The sequence below is a fragment of the Pongo pygmaeus genome, chromosome 17 (assembly GCF_028885625.2).
Source record: "Pongo pygmaeus isolate AG05252 chromosome 17, NHGRI_mPonPyg2-v2.0_pri, whole genome shotgun sequence".
NCBI lineage: Eukaryota > Metazoa > Chordata > Mammalia > Primates > Hominidae > Pongo > Pongo pygmaeus.
The window spans coordinates 89794003-89813646 of NC_072390.2; the positions used below are offsets into that span (position 1 = coordinate 89794003).

Below are 19644 nucleotides of genomic sequence, written 5' to 3' on the forward strand. Positions count from 1 at the left end.
GAGTCAGTTTCAGGGGATTCAAGAGACGGTGGGAATGAAGCAATCGACAGGGGTAGGAAATCCAGTCCCCATGACTGAGAAACACGGAAAGTGAAGTCAGGTCTGGATGTCGCCTACCTGAGTTCTGAGGGACACACGCAGATATGTATTTCACCACGTGAAATACTTACACTAAAGGAACCAAGGCAGGAAGTATATCTCTTACCTTTTATCTACTCTGCAGGTGAAATGCAGAGACCAGGATTTTCACTCAGGAACCTTTGGTGGCATCCTTCATGAACCAATGGCTGATCTGGTTGCTCTTCTAGGTAATGCCTTATTTTGTTTCACTTTTTAAGCATCAGGGATCAACTAAAAGACAGTTCTACTTGATTCTATGTACCTCTCCTTGCTTTCTGAACTAGCTCTGAACAAGGGTGTAGATGCTTAGATTTTCCTCCCCTTGGCAAACTGTTCCCTCCACTTATAAGTAAGTCTGCATTATTTCTTTTCATGGACTGAAACTCTTCTTCAGTTCATCCATTTTCTTTTACTGGACATTGTGACACATCCAGCCATACTTAAGGACAAGAGGGCAGAGACTCAAAGGATACAAAAGACTGACAGGCCACCCTGACTCCCTTACTGGTGCTCCTAGAATGCTGGGCCGGGTGGAGGTGTGGTATTCCCAAGAAGCTGAACCACAAGTTCAACTTCAGTAGACCTGGCATGACTTTTTGACTGAAGATATATCAACAAAGGGAAGATCAAAAGGGAAAGGAACTAAGCGACACACCAGGTGAGGCCCTTCATCCACTTTCTCAAGAGCATCTTGTTTTTCATGACAGACTGGCCCTTCCGCAGACCAGCCTGCACCTTGTAACATGTGGGTTCTGGGTGCGGGTGACCAGGTATGTCCTTGCTCTGCCACAGACCACCTGTACGACGTTGGTAAGTTACTTGAGTTCTCTAGTCTTCAGTTTCTCATTTGTAAAGGGGCACAATCGTCTGTTCACCTAGTATTGCTTTTAGGATGCAAAAAGGTGATGTGTGCAGAACACTTGTCACGGTGGCTGGAATGCAGCTTGTCCATCAGTGAGTAATGGCCTGCCCTGGCCTGACTCCAGAGATGGTGTCAAATACGTCAGCACCACTTGGCTTCATTTTTCAAGGTTGCTGTGGCCCCAAGTGGCACAGCGATGCTGACGAGTTCCCCAATTGTCCCAGTGCTGTCCTTGATTTCCCATGGATTGCTGGTGTGTGCAAGAGGGAGTTGTATGTTTTTCTCGGGGAGCCTGTTTGCCCAGGCTCAATTCACCTACAGCTCTTCTAGGCATCAGGGCTGCCCATGGTGGGTTCCCAGGGAAGCTAAGGAAGTTTAAACTCCAGGGGCCTCACTTACAGGAGCTCCTTCCACAGTCCTGGAAGGGACACTCATCATTTTATATTCATAATTCGGTGTTCTTTTAAAAAAGAGGTTCACACATTACCTATGCTTTAGACCCTGCAAAACCTTGCTGTGCTCCACTTGGCAAGTATAGCTCCTTTATGCAAATTTCACAACATGGCCAGGCATGGTCACTCACGCCTGCAATCCCAGCACTTTGGGAGGCCAAGGTGGGTGGATCAGTTGAGCTCAGGACTTTGAGACCAGCCTGGGCAACATGGTGAAACCCTGTCTGTACAAAAAATACAAAAGTTAGCCAGGCATGATGGTATAGGCCTGTAGTCCCAGCTACTTAAGGGGCTGAGGCAGGAGGATCGCTTGAGCCCGGAAGGCAGAGGTTGCAGTGAGCTGAGATGATTGTGACACTGTACTGCAGCCTGGGCGACAGAACGAGACCCTGTATCAAAAAAATAATAATAATAATAGAAAAAGCAAAAAAAAAAATGTTTAATAATGTGCCCCTTTTGGGCAGACAAATTGCCAGAAAGCATTTACTCCCTTGGCCTCAGTAGTCCGGGCCATGGTACAATCAGCCCAGATGGGCCAGGTGTTGGGAGGATCTTCTCAAGGTCTTCAGCATCATTTTTAGTTGCACAGGTTTCTCCTTCATTCTCCCAAACTGAATAATGAAATTTACCTATATTTCTACCATCTATCTAGCTATCCATCTATTATCTATCCATCTATCTTTCTATTCATCCATCCAACTGTCCATCCATCCACCCATCTATTATCTATCCATCTATCATCTTTCTATCCATCTATCCATCCATTATCTATCTATCCATCTACCTATCATCTATCCATCCATCCATCCAACTATCTGTCCATCCATCCATCTATTATCTATCCATCTATCATCTTTCTATCCATCCATCCATATATCCATTCATCCATTATCTATCCATCTATCATCTTTCTATCCATTCATCCATCTATCTATCCATCCATCCATCTATTATCTATCATCTATCCATCCATCCATTCATCCATCCAACTATCTATCTGTCTGTATATCTATCTATCTATCTATCTATCTATCTATCTATCTATCTATCTATCTATTCTTCTATGGCCTTCTAGTTTTCCTGAAATATAGCTGTTGGATGATATTTCCCATGCTTGACAATTCAGACAGAATACACCCAGCCATTTTCCTTTAAAGAGTTTAAATGGTTTCCAGAAGAATCAGATGGTATGCAACTCATGATTTTGGGGAGTGGAGGTTAATTTTCTGTTTTACCAGAATGAATGTTTTCTTCCCTAGGAACTGCATCTGAAATCTTTAGCAGCACATTTTGCTTTTCCCACAAGCATGATTGCTGCATGGCATCTTTTTAGGCCGTGTGGCTTCAGCCAGGCATAGGATTCCGTGCAGCCCCACAAATGCACATTGCTCTGCTAAGGAAGAGTCGGCTCAGGGTCATGAATGAAATAAAAAACGTGGTTTGACTTTCTTTAGTTTTTGATACAAATCAAATAATCAATCCACAGCACAGTAATTTCTGGATTATGTCCTCTATGTGGTTTTCATATGTTTTGTACAAAAACATAAGGACACAGTGTTGAGCTTTAGTGTTTATCAGATGACAAGCGGGAATTTTGCTTGCCGACAGGCTGGGCTGTAGTGGAGATGCCTGGACTTCCAGGGCCCCCTGATGTCAGGTGAGAGTCGGCTCTGCTGTGTCCACTCCTGCAGGCATACACACTAGTCAGGATGCGGGAATCCACGGGCAGCCCTTGCCTTGTGCAAGCCTCCTCACCTCTCTGTCTCTGCTGTGATCATGAACAGACAATAAACACTAGTGAGCACCAGCTCTGTGAAATGCGTGATAACCTCCACTAAGGTACAAAGCAAAACCAAGTTAGTTCCCTGTCTGAAAAGGGGCTTAGTGTGCAAGGGAGGCAGGAGCTGCTAAGAAGATACTTGTGTTTACAAACTGAGCTCTAACCTTCTGTAGTTTCCCTTTGCAGACACTTTCCTACTCTTTGCATTTCCCTAAAAGCCATAAAACAGAAAAGGCCATTGCACCAAGGGCATTTTTATAAGCACCAAATATGCGATGTTATTTAAAATGTTCAAATCCAGGATGGCTGCTAGGCAGGCAGGATTCTGTTTCCTGTGGGCAGTTTTCTTTTTTTTTTTTCTTTTTTCTTTTTTCTTTTATTTTTTTTTTTGCTAATTTTTTTTTCTTTTTATTATTATTATTATTATTATACTTTAGGCTCTATGGTACATGTGTGCAACGTGCAGGTAAGTTACATATGTAGACATGTGCCATGCTGGTGCGCTGCACCCACCAACTCGTCATCTAGCATTAGGTATATCTCCCAATGCTATCCCTCCCCCCTCCCCCCACCCCACAACAGTCCCCGAAGTGTGATGTTCCCCTTCCTGTGTCCATGTGTTCTCATTGTTCAGTTCCCACCTATGAGTGAGAATATGCGGTGTTTGGTTTTTTGTTCTTGCGATAGTTTACTGAGAATGATGATTTCCAATTTCATCCATGTCCCTACAAAGGACGTGAACTCATCATTTTTTATGGCTGCATAGTATTCCATGGTGTATATGTGCCACATTTTCTTAATCCAGTCTATCATTGTTGGACATTTGGGTTGGTTCCAAGTCTTTGCTATTGTGAATAATGCCGCAGTAAACATACGTGTGCATGTGTCTTTATAGCAGCATGATTTGTAGTCCTTTGGGTATATACCCAGTAATGGGATGGCTGGGTCGAATGGAATTTCTAGTTCTAGATCCCTGAGGAATCGCCACACTGACTTCCACAAGGGTTGAACTAGTTTACAGTCCCACCAACAGTGTAAAAGTGTTCCTATTTCTCCACATCCTCTCCAGCACCTGTTGTTTCCTGACTTTTTAATGATTGCCATTCTAACTGGTGTGAGATGGTATCTCATTGTGGTTTTGATTTGCATTTCTCTGATGGCCAGTGATGGTGAGCAGTTTTTCATGTGTTTTTTGGCTGCATAAATGTCTTCTTTTGAGAAGTGTCTGTTCATGTCCTTCGCCCACTTTTTGATGGGGTTGTTTGTTTTTTTCTTGTAAATTTGTTGGAGTTCACTGTAGATTCTGGATATTAGCCCTTTGTCAGATGAGTAGGTTGAGAAAATTTTCTCCCATTTTGTAGGCTGCCTGTTCACTCTGATGGTAGTTTCCTTTGCTGTGCAGAAGCTCTTGAGTTTAATTAGATCCCATTTGTCAATTTTGGCTTTTGTTGCCATTGCTTTTGGTGTTTTAGACATGAAGTCCTTGCCCATACCTATGTCCTGAATGGTATTGCCTAGGTTTTCTTCTAGGGTTTTTATGGTTTTAGGTCTAACATTTAAGTCTTTAATCCATCTTGAATTGATTTTTGTATAAGGTGTAAGGAAGGGATCCAGTTTCAGCTTTCTACATATGGCTAGCCAGTTTTCCCAGCACCATTTATTAAATAGGGAATCCTTTCCCCATTTCTTGTTTTTGTCAGGTTTGTCAAAGATCAGATAGTTGTAGATATGTGGCATTATTTCTGACGGCTCTGTTCTGTTCCATTGATCTATATCTCTGTTTTGGTACCAGTACCATGCTGTTTTGGTTACTGTAGCCTTGTAGTATAGTTTGAAGTCAGGTAGCGTGATGCCTCCAGCTTTGTTCTTTTGGCTTAGGACTGACTTGGCGATGCGGGCTCTTTTTTGGTTCCATATGAACTTTAAAGTAGTTTTTTCCAGTTCTGTGAAGAAAGTCATTGGTAACTTGATGGGGATGGCATTGAATCTGTAAATTACCTTGGGAAGGATGGCCATTTTCATGACATTGATTCTTCCTACCCATGAGCATGGAATGTTCTTCCATTTGTTTGTATCCTCTTTTATTTCCTTGAGCAGTGGTTTGTAGTTCTCCTTGAAGAGGTCCTTCACATCCCTTGTAAGTTGGATTCCTAGGTATTTTATTCTCTTTGAAGCAATTGTGAATGGGAGTTCACTCATGATTTGGCTCTCTGTTTGTCTGTTATTGATGTATAAGAATGCTTGTGATTTTTGTACATTGATTTTGTATCCTGAGATTTTGCTGAAGTTGCTTATCAGCTTAAGGAGATTTTGGGCTGAGACAATGGGGTTTTCTAGATATTCTATCATGTCATCTGCAAACAGGGACAATTTGACTTCCTCTTTTCCTAATTGAATACCCTTGATTTCCTTCTCTTGCCTAATTGCCCTGGCCAGAACTTCCAACACTATGTTGAATCAGAGTGGTGAGAGAGGGCATCCCTGTCTTGTGCCAGTTTTCAAAGGGAATGCTTCCAGTTTTTGCCCATTCAGTATGATATTGGCTGTGGGTTTGTCATAGATAGCTCTTATTATTTTGAGATACGACCCATCAATACCTAATTTATTGAGAGTTTTTAGCATGAAGGGTTGTTGAATTTTGTCAAAGGCCTTTTCTGCATCTATTGCGATAATCATGTGGTTTTTGACTTTGGTTCTGTTTATATGCTGGATTACATTTATTGATTTGCGTATATTGAACTAGCCTTGCATCCCAGGGATGAAGCCCCCTGTGGGCAGTTTTCAAAGGCACCTTCTGCCCTCCCCGCGCTTCCCAAGAAGGCTGTGGTAACTGAAGAAATGACATCACGTCATGATTGCAAGAGGAAAATGAACAGGAGGGGAGGGGACGAACTCTTAAGCATACTATTTTCATTCAAATGCTTTCAATATTAAAGAACTAGGGCAAAGAAATATGGAAAATGGGATCTGTGAAGCAGCATTATTTCTGAATAGCACAGACATCAATGGCTCCCCTTTCCCCGTGATGGCATTCCAGGCAGGGCGGAAGTGACTGAGCCGCACTCCACAGCTCTCTCATCAGATTTTTCTGCAAGCAAATTAAAAGGGAAAGGAAGGCCAGGTGCAATGGCCACAATTGTGCCTTTGCACTCCAGCCTGGGTGGCAGAGCAAGCTCTGTCTCAAAAAAAGGAAAGAAAGAAACACAGAAAAGGAAGAAAGGACGGAAAGGAGGGGAAGGAAAGGAAGGGAGGGAGGGAGGGAAGGAAGGAGAGAAAGGAAAGAAGAAAGGAAGGAAAGGAAGGAAGGAAGGAAAGAAAGGAGAAAGAAAGAAAGAAAGAAAAAGAAAGAAAGAAAAGAAAGAAAGAGAAGGAAGGAAGGAAAAGGTAAATGAGGAAATCCTCTTTCTCTTCCTTCTCCCAGTCCAGCAATAGGGGAGGCTGCTTTGTATACTGAGAGAATAAAGTTGTAATTTAAAATGATGCCGAGAACAGAGGCCTGGATCATTTTACTAGTGAGGTACAGTGTGTGCTTAGAAGGCACGCACTCTGCAACTTTGTCCTTACACAGAAGACTGTCAGCAGAAGTTTAGGGACATATGCTCAAGAGAAGATCTTGTGATTGCATTATCAGTGGGGACTCATTAAGCTGCCCCGGAGACATTTTTGTGTCATTTATATCAGTCTACGTCCTGGCTGCATTTTGCCTTTGATACCCATTTTCTCCAGAGAGTGGGCAGTATTTACTAAATCTCAACATCTGCTGCTTTCATGGATATTTACTGATGATTTTTTCCGTTTGTATTGATCTCCAAACTCTTTCATGAAGAGCATACTAGTGTATACAGGGGATTTTGTAGTCATGATGGTATCTCATAGAGTAGACCTGAAGGGTATAATGCTTTTAATTGAAAAATGAGTCTTTATTATAATATACTGTGTGTGTGTGTGTGTATGTGTGTGTGTGTGTGTGAAGGGGAAGAGAAGTTGAGAAGGGATGACAAAAATTTTTGGTTTCTCAGGTATATACGTATGTAGGTGTGTATACATGTACGTGTGTGTGTGTGTGTGAAGGGGAAGAGAAGTTGAGAAGGGATGACAAAAATGTTTGGTTTCTCAGGTATATACGTACGTAGGTGTGTATACATGTACGTGTGTGTGTGTGTATGTGTGTGTGTGTGTGTGTGTGTGAAGGGGAAGAGAAGTTGAGAAGGGATGACAAAAATGTTTGGTTTCTCAGGTATATACGTACGTAGGTGTGTATACATGTACGTGTGTGTGTGTGTGTATATATATATACATAAATTTTTTTTTTTTTTGAGACGGAGTCTTGCTTTGTCACCCAGCTGGGAGTAGAGTGGCGTGATCTCGGCTCACTGCAACCTCCGCCTCCTGGGTTCAAGCGATTCTCCTGCCTCAGCCTCCCCAGTAGCTGGGACTACAGGCACGTGCCACCATGCCCTGCTAATTTTTTGTATTTTTAGTAGAAACAGGGTTTCATCATGTTAGACAGGAGGTCTCGATCTCCTGACCTCGTGATCTACCCGCCTCGGCCTCCCGGACTGCTGGGATTACAGGCGTGAGCCACCGCGCCCGGCCATATAGTTTTTTTTTTGAGACAGGGTCTGACTTTATCACCCAGGTGGGAGTGCAGCGATGTGATCCTGACTCACTGCAGCCTCAACTTCCTGGGCTCAAGTGATCCTCCCACCTCAGCTTCCCAAGTAGCTGGGACCACAGGCATGTGCCACCATGCCCCACTAATTTTCATATTTGTTGTAGAGACACGGTCTCGCCATGTTGCCCAGGCTGGTTGGGAACTCCTGGGCTCAAGCAATCCACTTGCTTTGACCTCCCAAAGTGCTGGGAGTACAGATGTGAGCCAATGCACCCAGCATGTATTTTAAATGTTTTATGATGAACATGTATTACTTTTTAAATCAGGATAAGATAAAACTAAAAAACAAACCTTGTTTATGTATAAAAGGCATAGCTGAGAACGCGAACATGATGCAGGTAACTCACTCTGACCTCATTTGTTGCAAACCCAGGTGTTTTCAGCCACACCTTTGACAAGGTGAACCCTAAAGCAGGGCTGACTCCAGCTGCGTGAGCCTGGTGAGCAACTCCTTTCTCTGACAGTCACTTCTTGGATGGAGTTGCTGCCAATGGCTTTGGCCACGGGAACCCAGACAGTCAAGAGGCCTGCTGCAACCCTGAAGAGTCCTCCCACGGTCTGGCTCCAGGACCACAACATTGGCACACTCCTTTCTACCTGGCTTTGTTTTCTGTGTATGTTTTGTAGGTAGCCTGGTAGACTCGTCTGGTCATATCCTGGTCCCTGGAATCTATGATGAAGTGGCTCCTCTTACAGAAGAGGAAATAAATACATACAAAGCCATCCATCTAGACCTAGAAGAATACTGGAATAGCAGCCGGGTTGAGAAATTTCTGTTCGATACTAAGGTATGGCCACAGACTGATGGATAAGCTGGAAGAGGCATGAGGCTAGTATATCATATTTGCCCTCTGTCTAAGTCATTGTCTGGTGCTAATCTCCGTATCTTAGAATCCAAAGCAGATGTGAATTCCCAGGCATATTTTTGACATTCACAGCCACTTCCCCGTGGGCTGGGTCAACCAGTCCTTTTTCAATGGGGTCTAATTGGCACTGGCTTCTGGCACTTAACCACAAGCAGTTACCCATTTCCCAGCCATGTTTTCCAAAGCTGTTCATTAACCTAAATCCCATGCCAGCCTTCAGCCAGTGAGCTGGACTTCTTACCTTTTCAAAGACCAGAAAAGTCTGAGATGATTCCAGCTCCAAGACCTCTAACTGTTCATTTTTCCAGACAAAACCAAGAGCCTTAGGGGCTAATCTGTAAGTGAATACATCATTGCCTCAGTGGACTAAGTAAACACAAAGCCGAAAACATTCCTTACAGGCAAATTTAGAATTGTTTTGCTTTTCTCCTCCTCCTCTTTCTGGGCAGCATGCTTGCCTGACAAGGTGTTTGGTAGCTAGGGCTGGTTCCTGGGGAAGGGGCCGAGAGGGGGAAAAGCAAGCTGAAAAGAAGCAGTAGAGTGAATTATTATGAAGCAAGCGTCTTCTTGCAGACCAGTTCCAGGATGGCCAGAAGAAAGAAAACTGGCTCAAACATCTGAAGAGTTATTTGATGTCTTCTGAATAAGAAAATGCTTTCATTACATAAGTTATTATTGTAATTTGGGGTTAGAAATTTATAATCGAACTCACATTTCTGAAACGGACCCTTTATCTATGGCCATACCATGCTGAACGTGCCCGATCTCGTTTGAAAGGGCCCCTTTGCCATTTGTTAACTGAAAACTGCAGATCTTGGGCAAAGAGGGGCACTCATCAATGGGGAGCTGCTTGGGTAGTGAAGGCATCTGAGGACAGCAGAGAGTTTGTGTCCTGAGGGAAAAGTCCTTGCATGACGCACAGCTGAGTAAGGTGACAGTTAACGTGTCCTGAATGGTGTCTCAGAGAGGCAGAGGGTGGTAACACAAGCAACCCAGCTCCACTGGGTTCTAATTAAGCATCCTTTGGATACTTTTATTTTAATATAGGAGGAAATTCTAATGCACCTCTGGAGGTACCCATCTCTTTCTATTCATGGGATCGAGGGCGCGTTTGATGAGCCTGGAGCTAAAACAGTCATACCTGGCCGAGTTATAGGAAAATTTTCAATCCGTCTAGTCCCTCACATGAATGTATCCGTGGTGGAAAAACAGGTAACAAATGCTTATTATTATTATTCTGCCTAGTAAGTGGTTTCTGAATCCCGCACATCACGGCTTAGTGAGCAGTGAGGTTGCTACCATTGGAGTATCATTTTTTTCCAATACAAGAGGAGTGGAACAAACGTCAAGAAACCAATATTGCCCAGTGCAGTAACTTGTGCCTGTAATCCCGGCACTTTGAGAGGCCAAGGCTAGAGGATCCCTTGAGCCCAGGAGTTTAAGGCTGCAGTGAGCTATGATAGCACCACTGCACTCCAGCCTGGGTGACAGAGCAAGACACTGTCTCTTAAAAAAACAAACAAAAATAACCCAATCTTTTCCCTCAAGTATATGCAATTGCAGCAGTCAGATAAATAACCATTTGAAGCTAGTGTGCTAGGAAAATTTGAAAGTTAGATGGTAGATACAAAAGCAAGATTGGTTTACACATAGATGGAGTAGGGGCCTGCCTATGCTTGGGCAGAAGCAGAAAGTCTCAGGCCTCAATCATTCAATCTTCATGATGTCTGAAATTAACACTTTGGAAGCAGCCATTTTAAGGAAAATATTTTCTAGAAGGAGTTATGTGTCCAAATTACCAACCAGTCATCAATTTGCCTCAAGTTAGTTTAACAGAAAGTAGACTCTTGAATGAATGAGCTAAAGAAATATTTCATCCCAACAGTCATTCTCTCTCCATCCCATTATCCCCCTTTATTGTCTTGTTAGCACTAATTACATTCTAAAGTAGTCTCTCTTTCTCCCTCTCGGCCTCCTCCCCTCCTCTCTTCCCTCCCTCCCTCCTTCCTTCCTTCCCTGCCTCTCCCTTCTCCCTTTCCTTCCCTTCCCTTGCCTTCCCTTCCCTCCCCTCCCATTCCCTCCCCTCCCCTTTCTTTTTCTTCCCTCCTGTTCCTTCCTCCCGCCCTCCTTCCATCCTTCCTTCTCCTCTCCCCACTCCCCTCCCCTCCCCTCTCCATCCCCTCCCCCTCCCTTCCCTTTCCTTTTATCTTTCCCTCCTTCCCTCCCTTCCCTTCCTTCTTTTTGGAGGTGCTACCCGCTTTTCTCATGACATATAAACTCCATGAGGGCAGGGCCTTCCTTGTCTTGTTCACAGCTGTATTCGCAGCACCTAGAACAGTCTCTGGGACATGACACGTGTTCTATAAATGTGTGTTGAAGTAACTAACAGAAGAAATTTGAGTATGGCACCTCCCCGGGAGGCTCTCCACAGTAACAATGAAAAAAGAGCAGGAGGGGAAAGAAGGAGGCTGAAATGAGGCTCCTCCATAGTTGAGCCTGGAGTTGCTCCCACGTCTTGGAAATTTCCCAAATGCTTAATGCTCCCAAATCATTCAGAGGGTACTGAGGAGTCCAAAAAGAGGACAATTCAAAAGAGAAGTCCTGCTGTGTTAGGCTTCATCACTTTCAACAAGCAGTGCTCCAGCACCTCTATGTGTGTGAGACACTGTGGTTGGAAGGGGGTGGGCCAGGGCCAGGACTGCAGGGTAAAGGATAGAGGGGAATCTCCCTCTGGGTGCAGCCCAGGGTTTCCTGCTCTCAGCACTGAAGAAGGATCTCACTCTCGCCCTCTGGCAGAGTGAAGGGAAAATCACAACACTTGCATGTGTCAGGCTGGGGCTTCAGTTTCTTGATGGAAGAGGCTATATTAACTGTATTAATCAGTTTCTTGATGGAAGACTATATTAACTGTATGAGAGAATAACTTGACACTTTCTCTTATCATTGAAAACGTCACCTTTTAGGTGACACGGCATCTTGAAGATGTGTTCTCCAAAAGAAATAGTTCCAACAAGATGGTTGTTTCCATGACTCTAGGACTACACCCGTGGATTGCAAATATTAATGACACCCAGTATCTTGCAGCAAAAAGAGCGATCAGAACAGGTGGGACCTTAAGATCTTCTGACTGACCAATCTGCATTGGGACTCAGGGGTGGTACCCGTGGGACCGTGGGTAAAGCAGACACTTTTAAAACTCAGAAATCAACTCTCCTTTTAATATAGAGCACATTGTTGAATGCATGCCATATGCAGGGCACACTACACACGCCATCTCAAGTCATCCTCCCAATGGCCTTCCTCATCTAACAGAGGAATAAATGCAGGCTTACAGACATGAAGTATTTTGCCAAAGGGTGCCCAGCTCACAAGGGGCAAAGCCTGTGTTAAAATTTCAGTCTGGAGACCTGAATTTTGGGGAAAATGATGGACTAGAAAACCTTCAACCCCCGCTGATACAAAACTCATAGAAATGTTGGCCAACATGTAAAGACATCCTTTCAAAAACAGATTAGCCCAGGTATGATGGCTCAAGCTTATAATCCCAACAGTTTGGGAGGCAGAGGCAGGAGGATCACTTAAGCTCAGGAGTTCAAGACCAGCCTGGGCAATATGGTGAGACCCCCATCTCTATAAAAAATATAAAAATTAGCTGGGCATGGTGGCACACGCCTGTAGTGCCAGCTACTCAGGAGGCTGAGGCAAAAGGATGGCTTGAGCCCAGGAGGTTGAGGCTGCAGCAAGCTGTGATCATGCCACTGCACTCCAGCCTGGGGGACAGAGTGAGACCCTGTCTCAAAAAATGAAAAACAAAAAATACAGCTTAGCTTGTATGACATCAAAGGAAATCCTTCAGGGTTGAAAATGAAGGAGAAGCTGAACTCTAGGGGAGTGAATAAGCAGACCCTGGGATGGCCTGCAGGGATCTGCTCTTCTTGGTCACAAAGAGGCTGGGGCTTTAATGGCCTTGGGCCAGAGTGAGGCAGGAAGTTGAAAATGAGACCCATTATATACAGGCAGGGCATCCCCGGAGAGCCACACCTATCCCGTGTGTGTGTGTGTGTGTGTGTGTGTGTGTGTGTGTGTGTGTGTGTAAGCTTGACTGCCTTTGCTTGGACGTTGGACAGACACAAGCTCTCCCCTGAGAATTTTTAACCATGGACCCTTGCTCCTGTGGGTTTTGGTGTTTAATTTTTACCTAGTGTGTGGTCTGGTTCTCACTAGTGCCATAGCTGGACTGCCTGCTGATGCAAGCACAGCATTACCCAGGAGGACACAGCCCCCAGGCAGGCCAAGGAGATTCCACAGGAGCTTCCTGGAGATGAGCTCACTGTATACAATTGCAAAACACACGAGAAACCCAGTTCCAGTGTGTCTGACCCTCAAGCCAGTGGTCTTTTCACAGTGCCACGTTGCTTCCCCAGAAGGCAGCACAGCTCTATTTGGAACTTCTTTGGTGGTGCCTGTTTTAATTCCATGCACTTCAAGGTCCTGGGTAGAGCCATGTGCTGGTCTGAGCAAAGGGCGTGTACTTGGGTGCTGGCTGTGGCGTCAGGGAGCAGGGACACTCAGTCTCTTTGGCTTCTGCACCAGGAGGGGGACCCTGCCAACAATAGCAGAATGGGGGCTCTTCCCAAAGCAGGGGGTTCTAGGTCTCTCCCAAAGCTAGGTGGAAAAGCAGTGGCATGCATTTAGGTAGACCTGTGGCATCCTATTACAGATGAGGCCTGAGGCCACATTGGCTAATGGTGGCAAAACTGGAAAGGGAAGCCCAGATCTCCTTGAAGCACTAACTCTCTCTCGGGGTTATCAGTACAAGGGACACAGACACGGAAAACTAGAGAACAAGTCCAAGACAGGGAGCCATGCTTCTTTCCATCACCATTCCTGCTGCCCCCAACCTTAGCAGGTATTCCGCCAGTAAACTTTAGGACTGAAGAAATGTAATGGCAGCTGAAGAGAGGTGTGTGTTTGAAATACCCAGGTTGACAACAATAAATAGGTCTGAAATAGCCTTTATAGGAATGCATAAGACACCTTTTGGGCTATTTGTGTGCTAAACTGGTTCTGCTAACAAGGTACCTCACTTCGATTCACATCCACATCTTTCTCTGTGAATAAAGAGGAGGTGGCATGTTCTCTCTGGTTTGTTTCATTTTTCATCCCACTCCATCTCTGGCAGCATGTCCTCTAAGCTAGAAGGTTTGAGCTCATCTCTTTCTAAAACCCATGATAGCAGTTAAAACCATTTTGTGCAATACTTTGAAAATTGCCAGAAACATTGTGACATTTGAGTGATAGTACAGCTATTGGCATATCTGTCACCAAAAAACCCAAAGAAGTCCCACTTCCATAATATTTAATTCATGAAGAAACAATAAAGGTAGGGACATTGTCTTGTGTCGTGCCAAAAATGCACGACCTCTTGCAATCACAAGATAACATCAGACAAATCCAGAATGAGGGATATTTTACAAAACTACCAACTGATGAGCTTCAAGATGGTTAAGGTCATGAAAGACAAGGAAATACTGAGAAACGTCTGCAGCATACAAGAAACTAAGAAGCAATAATAAAACTGCAGTGTGGATTCTGGATCAGATCCTGGAATGGAAAAGGGAAAGACCGGTGAAATTGAAAGTCTGGAGTGTAGTTAACAACATTGCACCATTGTCAGTTTCCTTGTTTTGATCATTTTGCAATAGTTACATAAGAGGTTCACATTAGGGAAAGCAGAGTAAGAGATAGATGGGAGCTCTCTGTACAATTTTTGCAACTTTTCTAAATTCTAAACTTTTCTAAAATTAGTTCAAAATAAAATTTTTATTTACAATTGTTTTTATTTATTTATTTATTTAGAGACAGAGTCTCGCTCTGTCACCTGGGCCTGAGTGCAGTTGCAAGATCTCGGCTCACTGCAACCTCCATCTCCTATGTTCAAGCGATTCTCCTGCCTCAGCCTCCCGAGTAGCTGGGATTACAGGCATGTGCCACCATGCCCGGCTAATTTTTGTATTTTTAGTAGAGATGGGGTTTCACCATGTTGGCCAGGCTGGTCTCAAACTCCTGACCTCAAGTGATCCGCACACCTCGGCCTCCCAAAGTGCTGGGATTACAGGCATGAGCCACCGCACCTGGTTCTAAAATCTTTTTTAAAGTAGGTAATTGTGAAGAAGACATCCATAGTTTTCTTCTTGACTCTAGTGTCTATCTTAGAATATAATTGCATGAAATCAAGGGGCTTCCTTACCCCAAAGCACCAAATCTAATGGTAAAAAAAGAAAGATTAACAAGGAAAAAGAGAGAGGAAGGTAAAGCTCCTTGAGGAGCTTACTGGGGGTGTTCTTGTCCTTACCCTATTCAAATGCCTTCTTTTCCGGTTTCAGTGTTTGGAACAGAACCAGATATGATCCGGGATGGATCCACCATTCCAATTGCCAAAATGTTCCAGGAGATCGTCCACAAGAGCGTGGTGCTAATTCCGCTGGGAGCTGTTGATGATGGAGAACACTCGCAGAATGAGAAAATCAACAGGTCAGCTGATGCCTGCACAATGTGCCTCTGTCTTCTTCCTTTACTGCACACACCCGGGTCTACACGTGGGTGAGCTCCTGTTCAATTTATGCGAGAAGGGAAAATCGTACAGACTGGGGGCTTAAAGAACAGACATTGATTCCTCACAGTTCTGGAGCCTGGATGCCCTAGATCAGGTGCCAGCCCATTTGGTTCCTGGTGGGTGTAGGCTGTCTTCCTGGCTGGCCCTGTGATGGCGGGGTTAGGAGGTTCTGGTGTCTCTTTCTCTTTTTATAAGATCACCAGCCCCATTGGATTAGGACCCCCCATTTTAACCTCATTAAACCTTTATTATCTCCTCCAGGCCCTGTCTCCAAATACAAACACACTGGGGGGTTAGGGGTTCAACATAGGACTTTGAGGAAACACAAATGTTCAGTGCATAACAAAAAAGGCTATTAGGAATGTTTGCTTTATGTGCTGCTGGCAGATACTACAAGATCTCCTAAGCCTCCTAGACTAGTGAGAAACAAGAAATTGTTGACCCTGATATCCATATCAGTGATAAGAAATCAAGGAAAATTGACTTTTGGATTTAAGTCTAGGACTGATTCTCATCTTCTTAATAATAATAATGCAATTTTCACATGGAACTTACTAAGTGCTTTTCATACTGGGATCTCAGAAGTATGTTAAATAATTTAGATGGAATTTATAACATCAAATCTTCCTGTCTAAATGACAGAATATTTTTCCTCCTTTATTTGAATGGAAATTGTAACAAAATTTCTCTTTGTTTTTCCTCTTCTTAGGTGGAACTACATAGAGGGAACCAAATTATTTGCTGCCTTTTTCTTAGAGATGGCCCAGCTGCATTAATCACAAGAACCTTCTAGTCTGATCTGATCCACTGACAGATTCACCTCCCCCACATCCCTAGACAGGGACGGAATCTAAATATCCAGAGAATTTGGGTCTAGTATAGTACATTTTCCCTTCCATTTAAAATGTCTTGGGATATCTGGATCAATAATAAAATATTTCAAAGGCACAGATGTTGGAAATGGTTTAAGGTCTCCCACTGCACACCTTCCTCAAGTCATAGCTACTTGCAGCAACTTGATTTCCCCAAGTCCTGTGCAATAGCCCCAGGATTAGATTCCTTCTAACCTTTTAGCATGTCTCTGACCTTGCAATTTGATTGGCATAATCTCTAAGGTTTGCTTTCTAGGTCCTCAAGTGCTCGTGACACATAATCATTCCATCCAATGATCGCCTTTGCTTTACACTCTTTCCTTTTATCTTATTAATAAAAATGTTGGTCTCCACCACTGACTACAATGATTTCCCCGTGGATTCATTTTCAGAGGAGTTACTAAAGCATGGTACTATATTAACCTCTTGCCTCCCCTTCATTTATTTTTTCCCACTTCTTGAAAATTCCAAAGCTGAAATGATCAATATTCATACCCGTATGCCATTTGGGAGTCCTTGTGCAAAGATGAGTATTTTTTTTTTTTATTCCAAGCTTCTTTACCTTTCCTGAGATTGATGCCACCTTGTCAGCTTCTCTGCCTCCCGTTCCTTCTTCCTGTCCCATCAGAAAAGGCCCACTGTCTCTCTATCCAACATCTGTGCACATGTTGCACCATAGCAGAATTAATCCTGATAGAATTTCTCTCACCCCATTGAAATTTTACTCAATGACAACATCTAAATTGCTCAAAGCTTTTAATAGCATCAGTTTTAGATAGAGAACTAATCAACTCTGACATCAGTAACACATGCTAAATTTAAAGCCATCAGCTAATGCTGCATTCATTAATCATTTTAGTTAACCATCTTGTTTGGCTTGATTGGATTTGATGGTATAAACAACAAAAAAAAGACAGTCATTTTTCTACAGTTGAGTGTATATAAACAAATTCAATCTTTATGAATTTATTATTTAAATCACATTAATGGAGAATAATTTAGGGGCTTATTAAAATTTTTTCTATTATGACTCCAAATAAAAACAAAGCAGAAGGCCAGGCGCGGTGGCTCATGCCTGTAATCCCAGCACTTTGGGAGGCGGAGGTGGGCGGATCACCTGAGGTCGGGAGTTCGAGATCAGCCTGGCTAACATGGTGAAACCCTGTCTCTACTAAATATACAAAATTAACTGGGCATGGTGGCCCATGCCTGTAGTCCCAGCTACTCGGGAGGCTGAGGCAGGAGAATCGCTTGAACCCAGGAGGCGGAGGTTGCAGTGAACTGGGATCATGCCACTGCACTCCATCCTGGGTGACAGAGTGAGACTCTGTCTCCAAAAAAAAAAAAAAAAAAAAAAAAACAGAACACATTTGCGTTCAACTTTTTTCCATCACTCTGTCGGTTCTTGAGATGTCAGTTTAAAAACGTGCTGTACCACCTTTAAAAGGACTGGAGCAGGCAGTCAGTGATTCAGTTCACCTTGACTCTGGTCATAGAAGTGGACCCAACTGAGGGCTCAACCTAGTTGTGGGCATTTGTGAAGGATTCCAGTTAGTGTTTTCTTTGGAAGCAGGAGGCTTCAAGCCATCACATCTCCAATTCTATAGAATATCAAGTCATCTTTAAAGAATAGCGGCAGGTGTTTGATATTTTGTGCTATTAAGTGTAGTTTGTGCTCATCTAATTATGCAGGGTTTCGTGGTGTTTCTCGATTTTGTTGAACCTACCTGATGCATTTGGCATTGTAGCTAAGGCCTAACAGTGTGAGAGATTTAGAGTCTTCATGTTAGTCCATTAACATAAGTTTATTATAAAATACACTGTAAGCATTTCTGACTAATGTACCATCAGATTTAAGAAGTTACCAAACAATATGTATTCGCTGATCTTCACTCCTGCTGAATCTGAGACCAGCAGTGTCTCAGTTAATTATTACGCTGCCGCCAGGAGAGAAGGAGGAGAATGAATAGTTATGGAAGTTGTAGAATCTAGGATATTCCAACCCTGGATTGCCAGAGTTCAGAGTCCATGTTTTTCTGTCACCCAGGGTCACGACGGGTCTCCCCAGCTCTTCCCTCCTGTTTTTCCACCCAGTTCTAAGCCCGGTGGTGACCCAGACCGTACCCTGATGTGGGAGTCAGAAAGGAGTATCTTCCAAGCTCCTTGTACTCAAAGGAATAAGAGAAAGCTACTCAGTTGTTAGTTATGCAGATATATTAACCAGCTATATGGAGGAAAAAAAGTTAAGGGAGAGAGAAATTTAAATATTTGTTTTTTAACATTTTAATGACGAAATATATGCACTTGGACAAAAATGATCACCCAGTATGTTGGGCATACATTGTGTCATGCCCATCGGGGGGACTTTATTGTATTGGAGGAGGGCAATGTATCCGGCTTTGTTAGTAGATGTAGTGTATTAAAGCATAACTATTGTGATAAGGTTTAGGGGTTAGGAATATCATTTGGGTTTGGTAGATGCTTTTCTGGAAAACAATGAGGCTGGGAATGTTTCTGGCTTTATGTTGTATTCATAAAAATAAAATGTACTGGCTTGAAAACTTTGGTGATTGTGCGCCAGACAGCGCGAGAGCCCTGGTCAGCGACACTGTTCCTTTGCACTTGCTGCTGGGAGAAGGGAGTGAGCGAGGGCTCCCCCGAGGGCTTGCTCCCGGCCACTTCTCACTGTTCACACTCATGCTGGGAACTCCGTGGCCTTTGTACTTGCCAGATGCCCATGACTCCCAACCCAGTCCCCTCTTCCGAGAACCAGGCCCACCCATCTTCCTGCCCATTTCACATCTGAAACTCTACTCACCTAGTATGAAAACTTCCATCCATTCCCCGAGCCTGTTACCCCTCTGGTGCTCCCTACCTTGGTAAGTGGACCATCGGCTAGTTGATAGCAGAGCCCTGCATCATCTTCCACACTTCCCTCTCTTTCCAATCCAATTCAATATCAAGGCCAGTCCAGCCCGTTTCTCAAAAGCCACCACTTCCTTCTAGTTCCACTGTCACCTCGCATAGCTCATAAGCCAACACTCAAGTTTTGCTGGGTTATTGCAGAGGCCCCTAACCAGCCTTTGCTTACACGACAGCCCCTCTCACTGTACATGCCATACAGCAGCTGGCTTGTCCCTCTCACCCTGCTTAAATCTCTCAACTGGTGACATAGTCTGAGGATGAAGTCAGACATCCCAAGAAGGTCTCCAAGTCCTGCACAACCTGCTCTCTGCTTACTCTTCTGGCTTGCTCTGCCCTCACTAGATATACCCTGACAACACCATCCTTCAAATCCTCCAAGTTTCGCAAACATCCAAGAGCTTCCCTGCCTCAGAGCCTTCTCAGAGTCTCTCCCTCCTCTGGCAACACCCTTACAACCCCCTTGGTCTCGCTAATAC

At 43.9% G+C, this 19644-nt stretch overlaps 1 protein-coding gene across 3 annotated transcripts in view; it reads left to right on the forward strand.

Annotated features, from left to right (window-relative positions):
• CNDP1 (carnosine dipeptidase 1) overlaps positions 1–17608 on the forward strand; it is a 56241-nt gene extending 38633 nt beyond the window's left edge. For all 3 annotated transcript variants that reach the window (XM_054460786.2, XM_054460785.2, XM_054460784.2), the window contains 6 exons: positions 224–308; positions 8517–8677; positions 9803–9967; positions 11719–11860; positions 15142–15289; positions 16081–17608. In XM_054460786.2, coding sequence (XP_054316761.1) covers positions 224–308; positions 8517–8677; positions 9803–9967; positions 11719–11860; positions 15142–15289; positions 16081–16147 — 768 coding nt within the window. In that variant the 3' untranslated portion in view covers positions 16148–17608. The remainder of the gene's footprint in view (positions 1–223; positions 309–8516; positions 8678–9802; positions 9968–11718; positions 11861–15141; positions 15290–16080) is intronic.
• Positions 17609–19644: the final 2036 nt, after the last annotated feature.